At 37.0% G+C, this 19065-nt stretch overlaps 1 protein-coding gene across 1 annotated transcript; it reads right to left on the bottom strand.

Annotated features, from left to right (window-relative positions):
* Positions 1–16909: 16909 nt before the first annotated feature.
* Positions 16910–18524, bottom strand: LOC107494834 (F-box protein CPR1-like). The gene has a single exon (XM_016115869.3). The coding sequence runs from the start codon at positions 18509–18511 to the stop codon at positions 17192–17194; it is 1320 nt and encodes a 439-aa protein (XP_015971355.1). The 5' UTR covers positions 18512–18524; the 3' UTR covers positions 16910–17191.
* Positions 18525–19065: the final 541 nt, after the last annotated feature.

Raw genomic sequence — 19065 nt, 5'->3', positions numbered from 1 at the left:
TGCAAAAGCATGCCTTATTATTGGTTATTGTAAATATTTGTTTATTCGTTTCTTTGTTAGTGTTTCTAGTTTTAAGAGTTTATTAACATTAATTTTTATTAGTTTTTATTTTCTTTAGCTACTATGAATTCTCACCCCTCTGGTTTCAAGTTTGGTTCCAATGTTGTTGTAGGGAATGGAAGCTCTAATAGGAACAGGCATCAAGGTTGGAAAAATCAAAGATGGGAGGAGCTACAAGGATTTTATCAACCCTTTTGGCAACAATCACCTCCAATGGACTATCAACAACCATTCTGTGATGCATATCAAGGCAATGGTTATGGTGGACCTTTCCGTGACAATCAACGCCCACCACATTATACCTATGAGCCCCCTCTTCAACATAACTTTGGACCACCATACTCACAAGCCTCTTTCCACCAGTCACCTCCATATGACTCTTATCCTTATCCACCATACCAACCCCCATATGAGCCGTACTTAGAACCACCACCTCAATATACACCATATTCATATCCTTCTCAAGATGAATCACCTTCCTACCATGCACCCTTTCTCCAAAATAATGAACCCTCCTATCCACCCCAAACCTCCATGGAGAACACACTTACCTCTCTCACTAGTCTAACCTCTACTCTCCAAGCTCTTATATCCGTATGGACCAACCCTCTACCCTCAATAGTCAACCCTCAAGCTCTAGTGCACTTCCTTTTCAATCACAGAATGATCTCTCCATCCCATCACCACCATCCATGGAAGAGCACCCACATCCATCAATCCAAGAGCAACACGATCCCCATGATGCTATTGACATAGAACAAGAGAAAAGGGATCGTCTTAGGGACGCAATGGATCGGTTACACGCGGCCTTATTTCCAGAGGAGTAAGAGGAGACCCAAAAGGTAGAGAAAGTAAATACCCTTGAAGATGAAGGAGTAGATGAAGGGAGTCGTCATGGAAAAGCAATCATCAAGGAGGAGTACGATTTTATGCTAAAACAACTGGACAAAGCCGCAATAGTTAAAGAGGAAGTGGTTGAAAACTTAGGAGATGCGGAACCTCCAATTGAACCTCAAGTCATGGAGTCGCCTTCCAAGACGGTTGCATTTGATGTTGTGGAGGGTGTATAACCTCCAAGGCATATCATGGTTGAAGACTTGGAAGAGGTTGATCAAGAGATGGAGATTAAAGAAGAAGCACAACCTCTCATGCCCTTGGTGAGCAATGAAGAAGAGATTGAAGTGAAAGAAAGCTCCCAAGAGGAAGAGGTTGATATTGAAGAAGCTTGCAAAGAGGAGGAAGTTGTCAAAGAAGAGCACAACGGAATGGAGCTTGCAAGTTCATTAGAGACACCTCTCCTAAGGCCATTACCGTCTAACACAACATTTAAGTGGGTAAAATTCTTATCCTTAACCTTTACTTTCCCACTTGAATATGGGCTACTAGAGACGGATGGTTAACTTAGAGCTCTTTGTGGCATTAAGAGTAAGAGGAAGATGGTTAGTGGTTGGAGTTGTCATGCAAGGTTCAATATGGTTGTATGCTCCAAGTTGAAATGCAAAGGTTGGCGTAGAGCTCTATTGAATGGGTCTAGGAGGATATTTGGGTGCTTCAATGAGAATTCCAAGGCTAAACCACCCGGATGGAACCATGATGATCAACTTAAAGATGGGTGTAGAAACAATATTTGGGACCCCGGCATACAAAAGGATCAATTTTGGGAGATCAAAGCTTGTGAAGAACTCCATCAAAGCTTGAGGAATTTACTTGGAATAGATAGAGCTTTATGGAAGTCCAAGCATTGGTGGAAATTTCAATATGAGTTCAAGCACAAGCCACCATGACAAGGAGCTCACCATATGTCCAACTTAAGGACTTTAACTAAAAGTGCTAGGTGGGAGACAACCCACCATGGTATAATCGTTCCTTTTACTCCTAGTTTATTTTATTTTAATTTTATTAGTGTTCATTCATAATTTCTGCATATTCATTTTCATTCTGCATTTTGCATTCTGCATAAAAAAATGGCAGAAAGTTACGTGGGAGTCATGCAGAAAGTGTGCCAATCGCACAAGCATCACCACGTGCACGCGTCCCTCACGCGTGCGCGTCAATTGAAAATTTGGCACTTCACGCGTACGCGTCAATGACGCGCATGTGTGACCTTAGAAAATCGACGTAAAGAGGTGTCAGGCTGAAAGTTGTGATGTCCTAGTGCGGGAACTATGCCCAAGGCATAAAGTCAGTCACGCGTACGCGTGCACGTCATTTTCCAATTCTGCACACTCACGCATCCGCGTCATATGCTATTTTGACACACACCCCAATGCAAACAGAGAGTTGTCCGCGCACAAGGCTGCCTTCGCGCGAGTAGCACAAGCTCGGTCACGCGTACGCGTGACCGACGCCAACGCGTCGTCTCCCCATTTGCTCGACCGACGCGTACGCGTGAAGTATGCATGCGCGTCACTCACGCAACACCACTAGATCCCTGCACCACCACTTATCTTATCTTTTCTTTTCTAATCCTAATTTCTTCTATCTTTTATTCTTTCTTCCTCCCTTCTTACTTTCTTTTTCTTCATCTCTTTAACTTCTCATCCTTCTTCTCTTCCATTCTATTTTACTTAATTTATCTGCATACTTTCATTCATTGTATTTTAATTTTGTGCATATTTTTATTTTCTTTTCTAAATTTATTATTTTACTTTTGGTGTTAAATGTTATTATTCAACTGTTGTATCTTTTCTGGTATTATTTTGGTACTTAGTGACTTGTTTTACACTGTTGGGTGACATTATTTATCTGTCAATGTCAATCTTTTATGATACCTATGTTCCTTTTGCATTGACATAAATTTATATTGTCTTTCCTTACCCACTCTCTTTCCCATTGTTGCAAATTTTGCACCACTGGTATGCCATGTGCTTCTATTGTTTTCTCACTTACATGTTGTAGCTACCATGTAATTGAGACCCCCATTATTTGGCATTAACCCACCCATACTTTATTTATTTTCTTCTCTTTATTCCTGGGTTACTTTTCTTCTTTTTCCTCTTCTTTCAGGATGACCACCAAGAAGGGAGAGGAAAAACTTCTTAATGGGGAGACAAACAAGTCCATCTGCACAATCTTTGGAGAAAAGCATCAGTTGGAGAAATCCGTCCACTTGCACATCTTAGTATGCACCGAGGACGGTGCAATCTTTAAGTGTGGGGAGGTCGATACCGACTTCCGTGGGTTAGTTATTTTCTTCTCAACACCAATGTTTTATTTTATTTGTTAGTTCATTGTTGCATTTGCATGTTTGATTGCATGTTTGTTTGATTTTTGTTCATTTAGCTACTACTTGGTTGAAGTAATATTTTCTTTTTCAAGACTCTATTTTATAATATTTCACTAATTTAATTTGAAATTTTTTTGTGTTAAACATGTTTGAAGACTATAAATTGGAACATGAATTATAGCTAAGAACACACAACCTGTGAGATTTGAGCTTAATTACGTGGTTACATTATTTAACCATAATATTTTATTCTTGTGTGTTTTCTTCTCTGTGATTGCAATCTTTGCTTTGTTCCATTCTATATTATCATTGTTTAGTGTATTTATATGCTTGCATATGACTGAGGCCATCAATTGTTATTAGCTCACTTATCCCAAATAGCCTACCCTTTCATTTACCTTTGTTAGCCACTTTGAGCCTTTTAATCTCCATTTGTTTTATATTTTACCACATCACTAGCCTTAAGCGGAAAAATAATTAAATACCCCAATTGAATCTTTGGTTAGCTTAAGATAGAGATTGTGTATCAACTAAGTGTGGGAAAACTGTGGGAACATAGGTTAATAGGGAATGTCTTATGTTTCTACTTTATTTAAATATTGGGAACTTGGGTACCTACTCATATGAGACCAGAAAAATTAAAAATCCATGTGCATTGATATGTAATGTTTACTTTTATATCTTTAAAAAAAATAAAAAAATAAAAAATAAAAAAAAGAAAAGAAAAAAAAGGAAAAAATCCAAAAGAAATATTCAATAAATAAGTAAATAAATAAGGGGACAAAATTACCCCAATGCTAAGTTAAGTTAAGATCAATGCATATGTGATAAAAATTAAAAGAAAGGTTGATGCATGAGTATGAGATGAAAAAAATGAGAATTTTGGGTAGCTAGACATGATTTTAGAGTTATATAGAGTATGTGTATGTTAGGTGAGAGCTTAGACTAGTCAAAGATTCAATTCATAGCTCACTTATCCATATATATATCCTCACCTTTACCTTAGCCCCATTACAACCTTGAAAAGACCTCATGATGTTTGCATTGGTACATTAAATACTTGTTGATTGGTTAGATAAAGAACAAAGTTTAGAAAGTATGACTAGAGAAGAGTACAGTGATTAACCCTAGACACTTGAGAGAGTCAGAGTGATATACACTACCAATGAGGGTTCAACGCTTGATTCTATGTTCCCTGCTTTCATGAGCTATCTTCTTATAAGTTTACTTGTCTCTTATTGTGTGATTTAAATTAGTGGAATCTGATTTATGTTTGTCTTGAAGAATTTATTTACTTTTAACCAAGTAGGTAGAAGCATTTCACATTTAGTTGTATTCATATAGATAGGATTGCATTTCATACATTTTACCATTCCTCTTCACTCCTTTATAGCTTCTCTTGAGCTTAGCATGAGGACATGCTAATGTTTAAGTGTGGAGAGGTTGATAAATTATTATTTCATGGTTTATCTTGTGCTCAATTGAGTGGTTTTTATCAACTCTTTACCCACTTATTCATACTATTTGCATGGTTTTACAAATCCTTCCCAGATTTTGTTCTATAATTGGAAACTTGCTTCCCAAGGCTTTAAATTACCAAAAAAATTCATTTCCGCTTTAAATTTGCTAGGTTTAATCCTCTCTTATTACCATTCGATGCCTTGATATGTGTGCTAAGTGATTTCAGGGATTACATGGCAGGAATGGCTTAAAGGATGGAAAGGAAGCATGCAAAAGTGGAAGGAATACAAGAAGTTGAAGAAATTGCTAAGCTGTCCAGCTTGACCTTTTCACACTCAAACGGTCATAACTTGAGCTACAAAATTCCAAATGATGCAGTTCTAGTTGCGTTGAAAAGCTAATATCCGAGGCTTCAAAATGATATATAATTTGCTATAGTGGCCATACAGAAAAATGACACGCACGCGTGAATCACGCAGACGCGTCGTTCTGCAAAAAAATCAGCGACCTGCACGTGGCAAAATTCGCCCCCAGCAATTTCTGGGCGATTTCTGGCCCAGTTTTTGGCCTAGAAAACACAGATTAGAGGCTATAAAGTAGGAGAATCCATTCATTCAAAAAAGAACACAACATTCATTATTCACAATTTTAGGTTTTTAGATGTAGCTTTTAAAGAGAGATGCTCTCTCCTCTCTCTTAGGATTTAGGATTAGGATTCCTCTAAATTTTAGGATTGTTTCTTCATTCCAGGTTCAGTGTTCCTTTAATTTAATTTCTCTTCTACTATTATTTATTCTATTACTTTAGTTTGTTTATTTTTCCAATTATATTTATGAACCCTTTCATGTTAGATTTGAATTTATGTTTAAATATAATTTGAGGTATTTCAGATTTATGATTTTTACTTAGCTTTTTATATTCTTGGCTTTAATTGATGAATTGATTAATTGTCCAGTTTTCATCATAATTGGATTTTGCTCCCACCTTATTAACCTCTAACTATATAGGTAAGTTAAGTGGATGAATTAATTTGATTTCTCAGATCCTAGTCAATTCCTAAGAAAAGACTAGAGTTATTGGAATTCAAATTAATTAGCAAAGATAACAATTATCAATCACAATGAGTTTGATAACTCAAGTATCTCCAATTAATCAATTCATCAATTAAAGCCAAGAATATAAAAAGCTAAGTAAAAATCATAAATCTGAAATACCTCAAATTATATTTAAACATAACTTCAAATCTAACATGAAAGGGTTCATAAATTAAATTGGAAAAATAAACAAACTAAAGTAATAGAATAAATAATAGTATAAGAGAAATTAAATTAAAGGAACATTGAACCTAGAATGAAGAAACAATACTAAAATTCAGAGGAATCCTAATCCTAAATCCTAAGAGAGAGGAGAGAGCCTCTCTCTCTAAAAGCTACATCTAAAAACCTAAAATTGTGAATAATGAATGTTGTGTTCTTTTTTGAATGAATGCATTTCCCCACTTTATAGCCTCTAATCTGTGTTTTCTAGGCCAAAAACTAGGCCAGAAATAGTCCAGAAATTGTTGGGGGCGAATTTTGCCACGTGTAGGTTGTTGATTTTTTTGCAGAACAATGCGTCCGCATGATTCACGCGTGCGCGTCATTTTTCTGTATGGCCACTATAACGAATTATATATCATTTTGAAGTCCCAGATGTTAGCTTTCCAACGCAACTGGAACCACATCATTTGGATCTTTGTAGCTCAAGTTATGACCGTTTGAGTGCGAAGAGGTCAGGCTAGACAGCTTAGCAATTTCTTCAACTTCTTGTTTTCCTTCCACTTTTGCATGCTTCCTTTCCATCTTCTAAGCCATTTCTGCCTTGTAATCTCTGAAATCACTTAACACACATATCAAGGCATCGAATGGTAATAAGAGAGGATTAAACATAGCAAATTTAAAGCCCAAAGAAGCATGTTTTCAATTATAGCACAAAATCCAGAAGGAAAAAGTAAAACCATACAAATAGTATGAATAAGTGGGTAAGGAGTTGATAAAAACCACTCAATTGAGCACAAGATAAACCATGAAATAGTGGTTTATCACCTCTTCATTTTCAATTTCTTGAAGTTGATATTGAGAGGCTATACTATTGTTGGCAAGCTCTTTGAATTGTTGGACTATGGTAGAATACGGGGTAGAAGCTGGAAATTCAGAGGTAGAATTCAAAAAATCAGACAAAAGTTGGTTGAGGAGAGCATCCTTGATCCATGCAGCCGGTGGATGATCCAAGAGTTTGAGAAGTAACTGGAGTTGCTCTCGAGTGTTAACATCCAACTCGAATAGAGAACTGGATGAAGAAGGTCTAGGGAGTGTTAGAGCAGGAACAGGCACTTCGTCTTCTTGAATAACTCGATTTAAGACAGAGATCAAGTTAGCTAAAGTAGCACTTGGAGGTGTGGTAGAAGCTCCCGAAATTTCAGACCCTGGTCCAGTGGGAGTTTGAAATCTGGCCTGTTGAGGAGAGCTGGAGAATCCTTGAGGAGTCTCTAAAACTCTAGATCGAGACGAGTCTGAATTTGTCGTATCAGCAATTCGAGAGGCAGAATTAGAGTCTGGAGCTACCTGGTTTTCAATAGAATGTGCAGCTTGATTGTTTGGTGAGGCTGGACTAACGATTTGAGTTTGTGTTGGAGAATGCTGTGGTGGGTCTTTCGTCAAATCAACTATCTGGTCCCATGGGGAGGTGGAAACACCTGTAGTGGTTCAACTGACCCCGTAACTTGAATTAAATCATGAGATGTGGAATGTTCTAGGTCAAGGTGTTATTGCAAAAGTGGTTGATCAGGCGCCACAAAAGATGTGATTGAGTGAGCGGCAGTGGCAGGCTGATATGGAAGGTACACAATTATAAGTTAAGACTTATTTTAATTTAAAAGAAACACATATAGAAATGATAGTGTTACCAGGATAAGTCTTGGTCTTCGAATTAGTTTAGGACCAGGATCTGAATCGGCTGCATCTTCTGATTGAGAGGAGCTGCGAGGGTATCCTTAACAGTTTGTTCACTTCCCTCAGAGCTTTCACTTGATGTTTGCAACCGTAACTGATAAAAGCTCAAAATTAAGAGTGATTAAGTAAATGTAATTTTTAGAATATTTCAAGTTAAAGGGTATAAAGATAAATAGAAATGGTTACCCTTCTAGAGGTCCTGGTGGGAGTTCTTCGACTTTTGTATGGTGGTTGTCGAGATGTGTCAGCCGTTTTTTGTGGGTTTTTTTTTCGGGAACTTTCCGCAGTGGGGGCTGTTCGAATAGCAGATTGCTAAATTTTCTCTAAGGTACAAGTATACCTTGAGTAGTAAGCAGCCCACCATTCAAAGCAGGATTTTGTAATGTAAGAGCTGCGATCATAGACCAGGAAATTGAAATGTTTCCTGCGTTGCTGATTCTTTAAGAGGCAAGAGTTGAACTCTTCTTGAGAAGTTAAAGTGATGTGGCAGAATGAGTCACCATTTCGAGGCAGTGGCCTTGTGATTGCTTGAGAAAATCCTAGTTGCCTGGCTGATATGAAGAGCATACATGGTTACTTTGAATCTTTCCTTTTTTTGTTGGGGCAGTCCTGTAGGAATTACTTGGACAGTTAACAAGTTTGCCCAATTCCGATTTGCGAGCTCATTTTCCTCGTTGCTGTTGGGGAAGAGTAAACGATCAAGCCATGTCGGACCACAATTTCGACGCATAAAAGGAGAGAAATTGAGGTTGTCATTGTCAAAGTCTTTACAAGAGTGAAAGAGGGAAAAAATAGCCTAAAAATTGGTCTTCATCCGATTGTGTGTCAGAAAAATTGGGCCTGTAATAAGCTAATCGAAAACCTTCGATATGCTGTTTATCAGTACCACCGCTTCCAGGTTTTATCATAAATTTTTTGAAAATGGCATTAAGCCATAATTGGAGAAGCTAGAGAGGGCCTCCTGTACTGATTATACTATTGTCTCGGAGACAATGAACGAATTGACCAAGTTCTTCGAAAATGTGCCCAAGAAGAAGTTTGGCCAAGCTAAGAACTTTCCCTTTATGAAGTAGAGCAGCCAAGGGAAGTAAGAGTTTTGACATCTGAACGCTTCGAGAACAGAAAAGGATTGCATTCAGCCAATAAAATAAGAAGGTGACATGCTCATTATCTATAAAATCAGTACCTTCTACACCCATGTTATGAGCAATGAAATCACTATAAGAATTGGTTAGAGTAACACTATATTGGCATTCAGGATGCATATCAGGAGTATAATCTGGAGGACTTATCAGAAGCCATGTGATAGCGGCTACGTCTAGAAGAGACATTCCGATCATTACACAAGGGAGGTGGAAGTTGTTGGTTGTCCTGTTCCAAAAATAATTCACAGCGCCAATCATCTAAGGGAGCGTTGCAGGTGAGAAATGGGAGAGCTTTAGTAGTTCCTGTATTCCTGAAGCCCCCAGTTAGCATTTTTTGTGGGTTCAAGGTGTTGATACCAGGCTGTGAAGTCGAATCCTCAAGGATTAATCTTTGGATTATTCCTGAAAGGTTTTTGATTAATGAAGAAGGAGATGTTGAGGGCTTGATTAATCAACAGATCTTCCCTCTCAGCACTAAGGAAGTTTCTTGTTTGCCTTCTCTAGGGATTCAACTAGTCCGAGGAAACAATGAGCATCTGCGCCTACTATGAAAGGGATTAAGATTCTAGTATCATTAATTTGAAGTTGAGGATCATCAATGACTTCATCATTGACTTGGTTCAGTATACGAAGGGCTGGAGGTGTTACTGCGTGACCTTTACCTTTGTCTTGAGCAGCAGCGTGAGAGGAAGGAGCAGCCATTGCAAAACAGGGAAAAGGAAGTTTTGAAGGGTTGAAGGTTTTGTGATATTGAGACAAGAGAAGTTTAGAGAGCAAGGGATCGAGAAAAATTGAACAATGGCGAGAATGATGAATTTAAAGTGTTACTGTATCCGTTATTACAGAGGGAATGCGAAAAGAGGTAACTTCGTGAAGAAGGCGAAATGGTGGAAAGAGAAAGCATAAGTCTCGGGAAACGTGTCGAGTGGATCAGTATTAATAGGGAGTTAAATGGTAATTATTACCGATTTAAGAGATCGAAATTTGAATTTGGATTAAGTATTTCATCTTCCAATAGTGTTATCGAAGGCAAACACATTAATCTAAGGGGGTAATTTGTTTATCGAAAAATATTTTCAATGAAGGCAGGTTGGTTCGAAGTAGTAAAGAGGTCGAAGACATAAGCAGTTTTTGAAAGGATACACGTGCAAGTATTAGATGGAAGTGCTCGACACGGATTCGATCTCAAGGCCCTTTATTAATCAAAAAAGTCCATTTGAACAAGGTACTAGAGTCAAGTAATCGAATAAGTTATTCGAATAAGGGGATCGAGCAGTTGTGGTAGTGGAGAAGTTAAAGGCTTTTATCACGCGAGGAACTCATGGGTAACGTTTATAGGCAAAGAGGTGGGAACAGTTACCAAGGATTATGCATTCAAGGCTGTGATTTTGTAATTAATTGTAATTAATTGACTGTTACCAAGAGTATATTATAAATATTAGAAAGTTATAGGGAATAAGTGTTGAAACTTTAACTTAGAAAAATACTCAAGCACACTCACATCCTAAAGATTTCCTGAGTCTGCGACGGAGTAACTTTTCTGTAGGGTTCCTTCCATGTTTTTTCGTCTTTTTAATTTATCTTCTTTTAAACTTTATTTTCTTCAAGTAAATTTATCTTCTAAGTATCTTTTATCTTCAATGTCTAATTTACATTTATGCATTTTAAATTTTAATGTCGATACCCTTTGACCCAGTCGAAGACATTTTACTGCTTTCTTCAAATTTCAACGCAAGCCTTTCCGTTTTCAGTACATTTTCGCTTTTGAAAAGCTTTACTTTTTTTTGTTTCTTTTACTGATTTATGAATTTTAAATTATCTTTACTTCCAATACCTGTCTAATCGAGGACACTTTGATGCACTTTTAGAAAACTGGTACCTGCAAAAATGAGTAGGTTTCACTCCCAGATCACTAGATATTGAACCACCATCGATTTACTAAAAATTGACAAAATACATTGTATAGCTAATCCTTCATCATCCAAACATTATAGCATTTCTCCTTCCCTCTCACAACCACATCCATGCTAGCAGATTCCTTGAACGGGACAAGCGTAGCAAAGGATGCTATCAAAGATTTGCATATTCTCGGTACATTGATCTTTTTGAAGGCTTCATTAACATTGTCAAATGATATAACCACGTCTTTTCTTTTACCAAATTCATCTTTAAAGTAACCCAATCAGTGACAATAATTTTTTCATAAGTGTAAACTTGAGATTGATATTCATTTTGTCCGCAATCGAATTATACAACAATAAGCGCATGTAGTTCATATCCCATTGTAGGACCAGCTGATGGACATCTTGACTAAACCATTCTTCCAAGGAAGAAATCCTGTGATTAAAGGGAGATGCTAGAGGCTGAGAGAAGCTAGCAAGGTAGGTAAGATTTGTTGAGCTGGCTTTTAGTTTGTTATATACTTATATATTGCTGAAGTATAAATAAGGAGAGGAGCTTAGTTGAGACAATGAAAACCATAGTCTTTCAAATTTTTTATAAAAAAATCAGTAATAATTTTTTAAAGAATAAAAATAGTTCAATTGACTAAAATACTTTACTATAACTTAACTATTATAAAACAATCATTTTCAACAATAAATTTGTAGTCCCCAAAATTTTATTTCAAGCTCCACTATTGGTATAAATAATCACTCACCTCACATCACTATAATAATTCACCACTTTCAATAATTCATTATTATTTGGTCTCTGATACCTTTCAATTTAATATGTAGTTTGTTATTGGGCTATTTTTCAAGTATTAAATGTAGTATATGTTATTGACTATGATTTAATAACTTGTTAGGGTTTTTGGGAAGTAATCCTAATTTCACAATTTGACGTGTTCAATTATCAAGTGTGTCACATAGAATACAATCATGACAGTGAATGCTGCTCTCTCAGATTCAGGTCAACACACAAAACAGGATGATGAAGACCCAATTATAGTCGTAGAGAAGAAAGATATTCAAGTAGGGGTAGAAAGATGTTCCAAAAGCTTGGTGGGGAGACTTTGGGCAGACAAGCAGTTTTCAGTAGGAACAATAGAACCAGCAATGCAAGCAATTTGGCGACAACCAGAAGGATTCAAGGTAATTGATCATGGTGGGAATGTGTTCCAATTCTTCTTTCAAGACGAAAAAGATGTCATAAGGATCGAACGGGGTGCACCATGGCTCTTTAAGAATTATATTTTAAACTTAAAATAGTGGAAGGAGGACGAACATATTGGAGATCTAGATTTCACCCAAGTCCCGATGTGGGTTCAATTTTGGGGGCTACCGGAGCACTACAAAATGAAGGACTTAGGATCGAAGCTCGGATGTTCTTTTTTGGGATGTTCTAGATATGGATATCTTCCAAATTCGAGGCAAAGAACACAGCATAGTTAAGGTACAAGTCAGTTTAGATATCACTAGACCGATTAAAAGATCCCTGCGTATAGTCGGCCCAAATAAAAAGGTGCAGAAAGTTGGTTTGAAGAATGAACTGATAGGGAACTTTTGCAACTATTGTGGCTATGTGGGACACGAGGCAAGGATGTGCAGTTTTCAACTTGATGATTCTTTAAAGGAGAGGTTAAAGAAGAAAGATTGGGCGAATGGCTAAAATCAAATCAATCAAGTAGAAGAGAGAATCACACAGAAGACAATTTTGACTCTAAGGTGTCGATAAATGAGAAGAGTAGACAAAACAAGATTACAAAGCCTATTCCAGTGAATTTGATCAGGAGTTTGGATAGTTTGTCAATGCAGTCACAGCAACATCAGAAGGAAAACAAAGGAGAAGAGGTAATGAGTAAAGACCGAACATTGCAGAATAAACACTTACCAAAACTCCAACTATTCCAAGAGATGCAGGCAACGAAAGAAAAACAAATTTTGGAAAACTACCGAGAAGAAAGTGGAGACTTGGGAATGGGAAGAGAAGGGGAAAGATTTGTGTTCGGAAGCACCACGAATGGGGAGAAGGGATAGAACCTGAAACAACTAGCCCGATAAAAATTCTTGAAGGTGATCGGAAGCAAAAGAAGGCCCCAGGGAGAAAGAATGATTGCTAGAAAAAGGAAGATATGCTCAGCAGAGGATGAAGCTAGCATTGCTGAAGATGGAGAGGGTGCCACCCCACATTTGGCACCCAAGGATCCATGAAGATGATGATGTGGAACTGTCGGGGTATGGGGAATCCCCTGACAGTTCACAACATACAAGGGATCTGTAGATCCCATTCCCCCAAAGTAATATTTTTATGTGAAATAAAAAATATTACCTTGAATGTAAATAGCCACTGCAACAAAGTTGGATATCAGCAGGTTTATTGTGTCGATCCAAGAGGAGGTTCTGGAGGTTTGGCACTAGCTTGGAAGGAGGATAGTAGAATTTCAGTACGATCCAGTGATGACTTTTTCATCCACTTTGATTGGATAGACATTGCCAATAAAAAAGGATGGGAAGTAATGGCAGTTCATTTATATTGTGACGAGAGCATTCGTTCAGCCCAGTATCAACAAATCCTGGATATTAAGAGGTCAACAAGCCCCTACTTTCTTGTGATAGGAGATTTTAATGCCATATCCGCTTCTCATGAAAAGGAAAGGAGGCGCAGGAAATCAGCTGCATCAATTGAGGCGTTTAATAATTTTATTAATGATGGGGGAGTTAGTGGATTTGGGATATGAAGGAAGGAAGTTCACCTGGAGTAATCGACAATACGAAGAGAATCTTATTCAGGAAAGGATAGACAGATGCCTTTCTTCTCTCCAGTTTCGAACAGATTATTCGAGAGTAGCAATTCTTCACCTAGAAGACTCAGATTCTGACCACCGTCCGATTTTATCAATGGCAGATAGAGAGGTACATAAAACTAAGAGAAGGTTTCGGTTCCAAGAAAGGTGGTGTGATAGTGAGGAGGTTCGGCATATTATGGAAGAAGCTTGGCACTCACAATTTGAAGGCTCCCCAATGTTCAAGTTCTTTTCCAAATTGAAGAAATGTAGACATGGACTAGTGGAATGGCAAAAATCCAGTTCAAACAACTTTCAAAAGGAAATTTCATAATTAAGAATCAAAATAGAACAAGAGAAACTCAAAGGCACAGAAGTAGACAGAATAAAGATTCTTTAATTAGAAGGAGTTATCAAAGGCCTATTTAGAAGAGGAGAGATATTGGAGAGAAAAATTCAGAATTCAATGGTTGAAATGGGGTGATCAAAATACCAAATTTTTTTCATGCCAAGGCTCAAACTCAGAACCGGAAAAATAAAATTTATATGCTGCAAGACGGTAATGAAAATTTCAGATCAGACACGGTAGGTATAGCTCAAATTGCTACTGAGTACTTCCAAAAATTGTTCACGTCTTCAAACCCCAGACCAGCCACGGGTGAACTAGAGGACTTGGAGGCTAAGGTGAATGAAGAAACAAATCGAAGACTTACTAGACGAGTAACAGAAGAAGAAATAAAAAAAGCAACATTTTCTATCAATGCATTCTCCGCCGCATGTGATGATGGATTCAATGCTAAATTTTACCAACACTACTGGGAGATAATTAAAGAGGATCTAAATGCTGCCATAAAGAGTTTCTTTGCAGGGGGAAGGATGTTGTGAACAATGAATCATGCTCATATATGTCTAATCCTAAAGGTGCCAAATACAGAATCCATGACCCAGGCTCGTCCGATTAGCCTTAGCAGTGTCTTCTACAAGATTATTTCCAAGATTCTTATTCATAGAATGCAGGGTATGTTGGATAAAATTATTAGTAATAATCAAAGTGCCTTTATTAAAAGGCGTCTGATTAGTGATAACATCCTAATTGCACATGAATTTATGCATTTTCTGAAAAATAAAAATTATGGAGACTATGAGATGGCAGTAAAACTCAATATGAGTAAGGCTTATGGCAGAGTTGAATGGTCTTTTGTTTGGGAGATTATGAAGAAGCTTGGTTTTTGCAATAAATGGGTGGACTAGATTAAAGAGTGTGTTACCACAGTGTCCTACTCTGTTACTGTGGATGGACAACCATATGTTTTTTTCAAACCATGTAGGGGATTGTGATAAGGTGATCCCCTTTTCCCCTACCTTTTTCTACTTTGTACAGAAGGACTTTTCCATCTGCTCCACAGAGGAGAATAGAGGAGAGAAATCTCATGCTTAAGACTCAACGGTAGATGCCCTATAGTCAGCCACTTATTCTTTGCAGATGATTCCATTCTCTTTTGCAAGGCAAACGAGGTAGAATGCAACAAGCTGATGGAGATACTGGAGTGCTATGGTGATATTAGTGGGCAGACAATTAATTTCTCTAAGTCATCTATTTTCTATAGCAAGAACACCCCTAGTCCTAACAGAGAATTCTTATCTCAACTACTTCAGATTTCACACGTAGGCAGACAAAATAAGTATTTGGGACCAACAGTGATTAATAGATTAAAAACTCAGACCTTTAACTTTATAAAGGAGAAAGTTGATAAGAAACTACAGGCTTGGAAGCGATCATTATTGTCAGTCAGTAGGAGAGAGGTTTTAATTAAAGCAGTAGCTACGGCTGTTCCGATCTACACTTTGAACTGTTTCAAGCTCTCAGACACACTGCTAGACGAGATTCAGAGAAAGATGATAAATTTCTGGTGGGGCAAAGGGGGTCGGAAAGAAGATTACAATGGATCAGGTGGGATATAATTTGTAGAGAAAAAAAGTATGGAGAATTAGGCTTTAAAGACCTGAAAGCATTTAATCTAGCCATGTTGGCTAAACAAGGCTGGAGAATCATCACGAAGCCTAATTCTCTAATCAGCAGAATTTACAAAAGCAAATATTTTAAATTTTCTTCTTTCCTACGGGCTGATACAGGGCAAAATCCTTTTTGGGCCTGGAGAAGCTTACTAGAAGGAAGGAAAATTATCAAACAAAGTACTCATTGGCAAGTGGGACGAGGCAGTCAGATTAGAATTATGGAGGATTGGTGGCTTAAAAATGTGAAGTCAATATCCGAACAACAGCAAACAGCTACAGACCCAAATTTGATTTGGGTTAATCAACTCATTCATAATAGACAGTAGAAAGAGGACATAATTAGAAATAATTTCAATCCAGAAATTACATCAGAAATCTTACAAACTACTATTATGGAAGTTGGAGAAGATCGGATTACCTAGGGAAATGAGAGGGACGGCAGGTTCACGGTGGCTTCCGGATATAATACAACTTTTCAAATGGTGCATTCTCCAATCATCCAACTACCCGATTTGTGCAGGGAAAAGAGACTCTGGAATTCGTTGTGGGAACTTCAATGTCCGCCGAAGATTAATGTATTTCTATGGAAAGCCCTTCATGACGGCATCCCAGTTCGTACTTGACTTCACAAAAGGATACCAACAGTCCCAGAAATCTGCCCTAGATGCAACAATTTGGGAGAAAATGTAAATCACTACTTAATTGATTGCCCAAGGTCACAAGAAGTTTGGCAGAAGTCAGATTTAGGAGCTTACCTGATGCAAAACAGTTCAGGAGAATTTTGGGAGCGATGGAACCAGTTCATGAAAAGAGCAAGACGAAGACACCATTAGAGGAAGAACTCAGCACTAGCAGCAGTTATTCTATGAAAAATTTGGATCATAAAGAACCTTTTTGTCTTTTGAAAATAAAAGTACTTTGCCAGATTCGATCACTTCAGCGCATGAATTCATGGAGGAGGTGCAGAAGACAAATGAGAACTAATATGCGTTTAGTTGTGTGTTTAGTCATGCTTTAGTTAAAGAAATGCTAATTGCTTGGAATTTCCTTTATTACATTGCTGTATGGTTGTCCAAGGTGGACCCACATCTTTTATTTATTTTATTTTAATAAATAAATATCACATTACCTTTAAAAAAAATAATAACTTGTTAAAATATCTTATAGTTTCTATTTTATAAATAAAAATATTTTTTATAAAAAAATTATTTATATGCAATATACCAAATTACTTGTTAAAAGTATTTGTAATTTTCATATTTAAATTAGAATCAATTTTGTTAGGTTTGGTAGGAGAATAAATAATTTTATAAACATCAGTCATAATTCATTTGGGATCGTGACAATTGACAAAACTATCAAAAGTATAAAAAATATTTAAAACTTATAAATTACCCCTCCTAAGTCATAACCCATAATCTATCCTATCCCACCTTCAATTCATTAATTCTCAACAATCAACCCTAAACCTTTTATTTTCCAAAAGAAAGCATGAAAATGGGATCATTATTTTCGAGTTTTTCACTACGGCCTATTGGCATTATATTCGACTTGAATAGCTAGTACCTCAACGATCATGGACCCAATCAATTGAAACACACTGTCCACTAAACTCGTTTCCCCTGTGAAGTGAAAGAATGCTTTCCATATATCTAGCAGCTCTTAGTGAATCATTCTTACCAAAAACTTGGAGACATTTTACTTTCCCTGATTCAGCTTCATACATCACCAACTCTTCATTGTTGTTTTTCCAAAGAAATTGGTCTCTCCCACAAATCCCCACAAGCGTTGAAATCACTTCCACGGGTCCAACACTGTATACCTTAACCCAAGACTCTTGGTTCCAATAATCTTTCATCACCCACACATCATAGCGTTTCACTGAGTGAACAACCATGCCAATTCGAGCCGGCTCGTCACGTGGGACAAGCGTGGCCGAGGATTCTTCCCAACAATCTCGTACTCTCGGTACATGAATCTTTCTGAAGGTTTCATTAACCATGTCAAATGCTAGAACCACATCTTTTCTTTTACCAAACTCATCTTCAACGTAACCCAACCAGTGACAACAATTGTTCACCAAAGTGTAGACACGAGAAGAGCTCCAAATTTCAATGGGAAGTGGAAGAACAGCATCAAGCCTTCTCCATGAGTTAGAGTTAAGGCTGTATAACTCTGTTCTCCACCACCCAAGATGTTCTTCACCTCTTGCCCTAATCCAAAGATCCTTGATCACAACAACTTTATAGTCGTTGGTTTTTGGATCAAAGCCGAATCCGGTGTAATCCATTAAAGAATTTCCACCAAAGGGTGTTGCGAAATGGGATTCTGGCAAAGCCTTGAACTGTCCCAAAGAAGGGTTCATCATCAAATTTGGTTTGCCTTCTAGGAAATATATGCCATTGCAAGGACCCATGATTTCGGTCCAATATTCGTGATCAGAATTGTATTCACAAGGAGGGTTTAGAACCTTAGAGGGAACATGTTCTTTGTTTTTGTTGGTAATATTATCATTACTATTACAAGAAAGCAAAGAAATGAATGTTTTCTTGCTAGAAGGAAAGGGTCTGCCAATGACAAAGAGATCATGATTTGTTACTATGTGGTTGTTGTAGACAACATAGTACTTGGTAACAAAATGAGGATCCTTTATGAGATGGAACCATGACTTGCAAACAAACTTACATTTCTGCAACTCTTTCGATGGTAACCTTGAGAGGATGTTGGATAACAATTCCTCTGGCAAATGCTCTATGCTAACCTTCTCTTTGGTTCGGCTTTTGGTTCTGGATAGAGCTAATTTTGAACTAAGAATTTCGTTACTCTTCCTTGGCAAGAGTATTACCACGAAAAACAAAAGGAAGACAAGAAAGTATAGGAAGAGCATGGTTATGGTGATGGTGATGATCCTAAGATTTTGTTAGTATAATGGTTAATAGTAATAAGTGTTGACGGTGATACACTTATACAAAGATTTTGTTTGTTATATATTGCACATGATTAGGGATTACTTTGTTACTGTACTGTACCAAACACCGAGTAGTGACTTGGTCGTCCTATGATGCAGGTAAGCCATCCGAGTACCGGATTTTTTTTTTAAATAATTTAATTATTTTAATTACCAAAATAAATAATTTGTAGCGTATTTATCAATTTAATTTATTTATTTCATTTACACTATAAATAAAATATATGTATTTATAAATAATTAAATATAATTTTTAAAAATAATAAAAAATATTAATAATTTAAATTGGGCCAAAATTTTTAAAAATAAAACGTTTTAAATAATAAGAAAGATAGACGATTTTAAATAATAGAAAGATAAACAATCTATTTCAAATAATAGAAAAGATGGATTGTTTACTATTAACACCGTTACTTTTTTTTTTAACTATCCACTGTTAACATATCGCTTGACCTCCGATTAATAGTGGATAG

This window comes from Arachis duranensis, chromosome 6, assembly GCF_000817695.3.
Source record: "Arachis duranensis cultivar V14167 chromosome 6, aradu.V14167.gnm2.J7QH, whole genome shotgun sequence".
Classification (NCBI taxonomy): domain Eukaryota; kingdom Viridiplantae; phylum Streptophyta; class Magnoliopsida; order Fabales; family Fabaceae; genus Arachis; species Arachis duranensis.
This window is presented reverse-complemented; position numbering and strand designations above follow the sequence as displayed.

Coding starts and splice junctions, on each gene's coding strand:
- LOC107494834 (XM_016115869.3), bottom strand. CDS start 18,511: ATGCTCTTCCTATACTTTCTTGTCTTCCTTTTGTTTTTCGTGGTAATA.